Source organism: Raphanus sativus, unplaced genomic scaffold (genome assembly GCF_000801105.2).
Source record: "Raphanus sativus cultivar WK10039 unplaced genomic scaffold, ASM80110v3 Scaffold4004, whole genome shotgun sequence".
NCBI lineage: Eukaryota > Viridiplantae > Streptophyta > Magnoliopsida > Brassicales > Brassicaceae > Raphanus > Raphanus sativus.
The window spans coordinates 1-7,992 of record NW_026619307.1 but is presented as its reverse complement, the minus strand read 5'-3'; the positions used below and the strand labels follow the sequence as shown (position 1 = coordinate 7,992).

The 7,992-nt window shown below is 33.6% G+C and overlaps 1 protein-coding gene across 1 annotated transcript; it reads right to left on the bottom strand.

Moving 5' to 3' along the window:
• Positions 1-459: 459 nt before the first annotated feature.
• On the bottom strand, positions 460-2,461 carry LOC108830065 (uncharacterized). The gene is made up of 6 exons (XM_018603673.2): positions 2,345-2,461; positions 1,899-2,098; positions 1,699-1,824; positions 1,306-1,593; positions 1,001-1,213; positions 460-851 (listed from the first exon to the last, which is right to left on the bottom strand). Exons 4-6 carry the CDS (start codon positions 1,444-1,446, stop codon positions 624-626), a joined length of 582 nt encoding a protein of 193 aa, XP_018459175.1. The 5' UTR covers positions 1,447-1,593; positions 1,699-1,824; positions 1,899-2,098; positions 2,345-2,461; the 3' UTR covers positions 460-623.
• Between the last annotated feature and the right edge of the window lie 5,531 nt (positions 2,462-7,992).

Here is a 7,992-nt window from a genome sequence, read left to right as displayed (position 1 = left end):
CGTCTCCATTTCGTAACTCGGTGTGACGAAACATTAGTCTCCAATCGTCACAATTAAGGACTAATAGGTAGTCACGAAACAGTCTTATTTTGCTACTAATTTGTAGTCTCATATATGTTACGTATTGTCACTGAAATTCGTAACAATTCCGTAGTACAAGCTACTGATTTCTTAACTCTATTTGTCATGCATTTTGTCACAAATCATTCTTAATTAGATACTTATATTTTGTCATGTATTCGTCACAATTCTTCACTGAAAAACATCACAAATCCGTCTTAATTAGCTACTAATTTAAATGTAAAAATTGTAGAGGTTACTTTTATTAAATTAGTCACAATTTTACAGAATTATATTCATATCCATATATTTTTTTACTTTTATAATTCTGTAAATATTAGCTATATTACAACGTGCTTTTGCTATTTATTTTACAAAAACAAAATATGAAAAGACAAATTATTGAAAATAAAAATTCCATAACATCAAAAATTCATAAATATAGTTTAAACTTAAACAGAAATTTAAATGGAAAAAAATCCTAGAAGTGCAGTAAATAAAGCAACTAAAAACCAATAAAATAACAACGAAAACCAAAACCAGAAATAGCACCATAAGCCAAACTAGTTGGTGTTGAAGCAGAAAGCCTCCACAGCTTCAATTCGTTTCTTGAGGACTTCATACTCATCACGAGTCTTTTGCAATTCAGCTTCAAGCTCTTCCACTCGATGAGTTGTTCCCACTTCTGCATTACCAAGGGGAGAACCCGTCGCAGACTCTAAAGGCATTACAACACCTCTTTGGAGGGACCCAAGACCAAATACACGGCCTTGTTTCGATGTTCCAACAATCTACATAAAAGCAATAAAACACAATGTTTAGAACTAAGAAACTAAAATATATATGTATTTCTTTTTTGGTTGAAAACTAAAATACCATGTATACAACTCAGACTTTAGAGCAAACAATTTAAAAGTGAAACAAAAGTTTAAGCTCTTACCTTAGAATAGATTTCATTTTTCTCTTCAAGGGTGAGATTGGCTATCGTCAAATCCTCTCCATTAGAGTTATCCATTTCAGACAAGCGTTCTTGAACACATTCATCAAATTTCTCAGCAATTAGCCGAGCTCTTTCATCAACATAAGTTCCATCAGATTTCTGGTGTGTTTTTTTCAGCACAGCAATGAAAGAAGAGTCTTCATTGTTTGCCTCCTACAAAACAATATTAAACAAAGTAAGATAAACTACCAAGTTTTTAAAATGAAATATAAATGTTTTAAAAGTAAAAGATGCAAAAATATTACCAAAACATCCTGAACTTTGGCATAAGAACGTGAGCCTGCTCTGTGTCGATGTACACCTAAACCATCACGTCTAGATAGACGAGAAGCACGAGCTTTCTCACTTTTATCTTTGGCCTTTGATGTTCTCCGATACTCAGACATTACACTCCATTAATCAGACAAAATCCAATCAGGTTTTTCTCCATTTGACTTTGCAAGACTAACCATTCCTTTGAGACGGGTAGCAGCTAGCTGATCAAAGTTTTGTTTAACAAGATTTCCAATTGAGGCATCCCACTCAAATTTAGTCTACAAAAGATATGATATCAAATTGATAAGTATATAAACGTTATATATGACATGTTTAACATATGTCAAAAAAATAGATCATATTTAAATACCATTCAAACTCACCTGAAAAGTTGAAAACCATGCCTCTTTATAAAACGGTGGCACTTTTTCCAGCTATACCATGGTCCTCTGAAACAACCTTCAATGATCTTTCGAACACAAGTTGATACTTCAGTGTTGTTTTTGAACCTGTTTTATATGAAACGAAATTATTTACTTATAAACTGATACTTACAAAAGTGTATTAAAAAGGAAAAGCATACCATTTAGCTCCATTTTGTCTAGCTGGATGGAGTACACGAACATCAAGTTGTACAGGAACATGTGGAACTTCTTCCCTATTCTCAACTGGTTCTGGGTTTACAACATGTCTCTGGGAACCAGCAGATTGAGAACCAGTGGGTTGGATAGTTGGTCCTCTCCCATAAGAACGCCCACCTGATGTTATTGGTGGTCGAGTCATCTATGGAAAAACGTAAAATGATCAGTTCATGAATCGAAGGTTTGCAGTAACCATTATTCTCAGTATACATATATTATTCCTATTTAAATGACAAGAAGACAAAACAAGCAAACTTCTCTTTTTAATAATCAATGAAAGATCGTAAGTGCTTCTAACATTGAATAAAATATAATTGCATTCTAGAATCTATTAAATACAAACAAGAAACTTATAAACAATAAGAATTGACGGTGACTGAAAATAAACCTCGGAACACCACTAGATCCGACAAGAGGAAAAGTTTACAGAGAGGGTTTCTGTGAGAGACAGTACTTTAGTGCTATATTTTTGACGGCGAGTTATGAGGTTATTTATATATTAAGGAGAACTGTAGGGTTTGTGATCGCTTAATTAGTAGAATATTCGGTCAATAAATAAGCCTAATTATTTTAGGGGGATTTTGGCAAATTTTTATGGCGGTATCTTATAATTTCAGAATGCCGCTTCTAATGATCGAAAGTTCCAAAATTAACTTCGCTATGCTGATTTTTAATAAAATAAGTAACCTACTGTATTCAAAAATAAACTAAAAATCAACATAAAATTCAAAAAGAAAAAAATTAATCAGATTCTTTATCACTTATTTCAATATCAGGGTTTCCATCTTCATCCTCTGAACCAAGTTCTTGTTCCTCTTCCATATAATCAAGATCTTCTGCTTGACCATGTACATGTGCTAGTGTCTCAACGTGCACTGGATCAACACAAACAATGGGATCAACGTTTTCATATTGCATTGCAGTAAAATCCAAATTTTTGCTGACCAATACTTTTCCCCTCGGTTGAATCACAATTGCTGCTTTCCAGTTTTGATCCTTTTTCTGCTTTATCCGTGGATATGGAACATAACATACTTGATCTGCTTGTGAAGCCAAAATAAAAGGATCATATTTACCATGATGTTTGCTGACATTAACATCGATTATCCCTGACTTGTTTATGCGTATGCCTCTCTCAGTGATCGAATCATACCAATCACATTTGAAAAGTACAACTTTAAGATGTACTGGTCCTGGGTAATGAAGCTCGAAAATTTCTTTTAGTACTCCATAGAAATCAGGTTCATCACTTGAGCCACAAGATGTTATGCCCTTAACACAAACTCCATAATTTGCACTAGTTCTATCTTTTCCATGGTCGTATGTGTGAAATATATATCCCCGAGAAAAATACATTGGCCAAGAGGTAACCTTTATCATTGGACCATGTACGAGTGTCTGCAACCATTTTGGATATAAATTATCCTTTGAAGTATCTTCCACCTGATTGTATCAACATAAATATTTAGTTTAAAATAAATAAACTAAATATCTATCAGAAATAATAAGAAAGCTTTACATGTTTTTGTAGCCAGTTTGAAAATCTCTGTTCTTTAAGCTTGATTAGATCGTCTCCAGTTATCCCAGAGTAAGAAGCATTCATACTCTCATCAAATAACCTATATAAAAAATCCCACCGTGAACAATGACGAATGCTTATATATTCAGTCTATAAAAAATTAATTAATGTGCCTTTATTTTTGTGTACCTTTCAAATGGCCTCAGCTCCTCACAATTAAGCAGAACATATGTATGTGCGATGTGGTGGTCTTTATCTTGAAGCCACAACTCTTTTTCTCTACCGCTGCCCCTCCCTGGTTGAGAAAAAATGTCTGGTATATCACTACACTGATCATCATGATTCCCTCCATCATAGTGTCGATCTTCTGCTCGGGCTTTCGTTTTGATATGTGGTTCAAAGTAGTAATTACCAAAAGTTGAAATTTCTTCATTAATGTATTGCTCAACTATAGAACCTTCAACTTTCGCCTTATTTTTCACCCCTTTTTTTAGATGTCCCATTTGTCTTTCGAAAACATACATCCACCGAAATTGGACAGGTCCTCCAAGTCTAGCTTCATGTGCCAAATGAATTGGTAAATGCTCCATAACATCAAAAAAGGATGGAGGAAAAATTTTCTCCAAATTGCAAAGAACCATGCGTATGTTTTGATCTAATATTGCAACACTGTCTTTATGCAATGTCCTTGCACAAAGATTCCGAAAAACAAGCTAACACCTACAAAACAGATTACAAAATAAGATATAGTTATGTGAATATTAATTTTTATCAGAAACATATTTTATGACAGAGCATAGTGGTTCCAAGTCTATTTAAGAGAAAGAAACACTTTATAAGACATTTAGAAGAAAAAATATGAACAAAAAGTCAATTGACTGCAAGGTCTAAAGCATTAACTAGAAAAATAAAACAGAGCACTACGTAAAGGCACCTTATTACAATTAAAAACAGAGCACTACGTAAACAGAGAACTATATATGAAACTATATATATATGGAAAAAATAATTAAACTAGGCCAAAGTATCTCACCATGTATTAAAATTAGAGCACTAACGTGAACTGAAAGTCTATATACATTAATGTCAGTTTCTTTAATGGTACTTAACAAAACTAATATAAATTATATAAAGCAAAACTTGACGAGGCAAAAGCACCTCACAGAGTCAGTTTCTTCGTAACAGACAAAACACATAACTCAGTTTCTTTGTCACAGACAAAATTCTAGTACAGAAAAACTCAATGAGGCAAAAACACCTCACAGAGAACTACGAACTCAAATCCAAAAAGAGCATTAGGAGTTCAAATCAAAACATAGTTAATTAGCTAGCGTACATAAAAACTGCAGATCATTAAAATCTAAAACAGACTATAATGACAGGTTTTAAAAGCAAAGCTCTACGAACTAAAATCAAAACAGAGACTATGAACTCAAATCAAAACAGCAGCCTCAAAAAATAACTGAAAAATAGGGAAAGGAACATAGACAAAATTATAAATGTAATCAAAAGTTATATGTTTACCTGATAGTGCTTCATGCACAGATTTATCCATAAGTTCAGCAAACGCAATTGGAATGAGCCGTTGCACTAGAACATGACAATCATGACTTTTCGTCCCTGTTAATTTCCCACCAGATAAATCAACACATTTTGATAGACTTGATGCATATCCATCAGAAAACTTAACATCTTTTTCAAGCCATTTTAAGAAAGCTGCTTTTGCATCAGCTTGTAGTCTGAAAATTGGGAAGGGAACCTTGCCATCAGTTGTTAAGTGTAGATCTTTCCTGTTACAATACTCTTTCAAATCAAGTCGTGATTTGATGCCATCCTTTGTTTTTCCTTGAACATTCAGTAGATTATTGATGATATTATCAAAAAAATTCTTTTCTATATGCATCACATCAAGATTGTGCCGAAGTTTATGATTCTTCCAGTAAGGCAACTCCCAAAAAATGCTTTGCTTGTGCCAGTTATGAGTGTCACCATAACCCTTTAAGCGCCCATGGTTTCCTCCGCAGTCAACTGTTTTGGGCAAACCATTTACTTTGTTCCATATTTCCTCGCCTGTAAGCAACAGAGGTGGATCATCACTCACAACCCTTCCTCTTTTAAAATTTTTCTTATTTCGCCGATAGGTATGATCTGCTGGTAGAAAACGACGATGACAATCAAACCAACTTGTTTTTCTACCATTCTTCAACTAAAATGCATCAGTCTGGTCCATACAATAAGGACATGCCAATCGACCATGAGTTGTCCATCCAGAAAGCATAGCATAAGCAGGAAAGTCACTTATTGTCCACATAAGCACAGCTCGTAATATAAAGTTCTCCTTAGTAGAAATATCATAGGCCTCAATCCCGTTATCCCACAGATCCTTTAACTCTTCTATCAGTGGCTGAAGGAATATATCGAGACTTCTCTTAGGATGATTAGGTCCAGGGACTAGAATGGTTAGAAACATAAATTCTTGTTTCATGCACATCTCAGGTGGCATATTATACGGAGTCAGAATTACAGGCCATAGAGAATAGTTATGTCCTGACATACCAAATGGATTAAAACCATCTGTGCATAACCCAAGGTAAATATTTCTTGACTCAGATGCAAATTCAGGATATACCTCACAAAAATGTTTCCATGCTTCTCCATCTGAAGGATGACACATTTCTCCACCAATTCATTGAATGTTCTGAATGCCATCTCATATCTCTTGCAGTATTATTAGACTGATATAATCTCTTTAATCTATCTCCAACCGGCATATAAAACATTTTGTTGTATGCAACCTTTTTCTGTCCCAACTTTTGAGTAGGTCGATATCTGTCTTTTTTGCAGAATAGACAGTTTTCTAGGTTCGCAGAATCCTTCCAAAATAGCATACAATTATCTTGGCAAACATCAATCTTCTGATAAGGTAAACCTAAAGACCGCATAAGCTTCTTTATATCATAGTAAGAATTCATTGAATTGTTACCTTTTGGCAAATACTCTTGCATCATCTGAGAAATCGAATCCATACAATTTTGAGGCAAATTATAATCTGTCTTCAAACTCATGAGTCGAGCTGCTAAAGAAAGTTGTGAGAGACCTTCTTTACATCCATCATAAATTGGATGTTTAGCAGCATCCAAAATATTGTAAAACTTTTTAGCCTCAGCATTAGGTTCTTCTTCCATATTTTCATCGAATGAAGTTTCCTTATTACTATATGCATCTGATACCATTGACACATAAGGATTTACTGTCTCGGTTTGAGAGTCAAAACCAGAAGCATCTTCACTAGTAATTATATTCTCAGGATTGTTTAGAATATCATAATTCTCTCCATGAGAAATCCAAACCCAGTAGTTTCCTGTAAAACCCCTATTATATAGATGACTCCACACAATTTTTTCTTCCAATAATCTTCCATTGTCACACTTATAACATGGACAAAATAGTTTGCCATTCTCGAGAAATAGAGGTTGAATCTTTGCAAAATTCATAAAACTCTCCAAACCTTGACAAAACGTTTCTGAAACTTGATTATTGGAGCCATCGATTCTTTCATACATCCACTTTCTTGCAATTTTAATATCATTATCCAGTGACATTCTTTTCTACAGCAGAGAGCTTCTTTTTCTTTCTCCTCGACAGTAGATGACTTGAGAACCTCTGTTTTCTCTTCTCAATGATTATCTGTAGAACCAACACAATTTTTTTTATTTCTATAGCTATTGTAATTGGACTCTTTTTTATTTTCTGTTTTCAAAGGTCTCGTACTTATTCTACGTACGTATAAAGAGATTAGGATTCTAATTAATAATATAAAAAAGGAAATAATAAAGTATATTCCATATTAGATAAGGACTATAGTCCTTATAAATAGTTAATCACTGGATAAAAAAAATGTAACATTGGCATATGTTTGTAAAAGAATTTCTCTCTATTTTTAATATTGTTATTGTTATGGAACTATTTTTATAGACTCAAAAGGTTGAGTCACAAATCGTGAAAAAAAGTAAACATAATATATTTGGTTTTAGTTAGCTACAAAATTGTTATATCATTTATGTAAAAGTTTGCAACAATAAATATATCTTTCACGGGTGTTAGTTAATGACTAAAGGCGAGTCACAATTATGTATCAAATAGAGACTTATATTTCCATCACGGTTTCGTATCCAATTTGTGATGATACGTATAGTCACAATACTGTCACGACCGTTACGTTTATTTATATAGTAACAATTACGTCTTTATTTGTGACTAAATATAGCAACGAATTACATCGTCATAATATAGTGACGAAATAACTACAGAATTAAGACGAAAAAACACAGTCACAACTACGTATTAAAAACGTCACTAAATTGTGACCGAGACAGTTCGTCTCAAGAGGTCGTCACAATACATCTTTTTTTTTGTAGTGATACCCTAAACCCTTGGATAAATCCTAAACACTAAACTGTAAACCCTTGGGTATATCCAAAACACTAAATCTCTCTCTCTCTCTCTCTCTCTCTCTC

Bases quoted from the DNA above. Each gene is read 5' to 3' on its own strand.
- LOC108830065 (XM_018603673.2), bottom strand. From the start codon at position 1,446: ATGTCTGAGTATCGGAGAACATCAAAGGCCAAAGATAAAAGTGAGAAA. The intron at 1,214-1,305 runs GTAATATTTTTG...ATTGTTTTGTAG, and splicing joins CCAAAGTTCAGGATGTTTTG to GAGGCAAACAATGAAGACTC. The intron at 852-1,000 runs GTAAGAGCTTAA...GCTTTTATGTAG, and splicing joins AAAATGAAATCTATTCTAAG to ATTGTTGGAACATCGAAACA.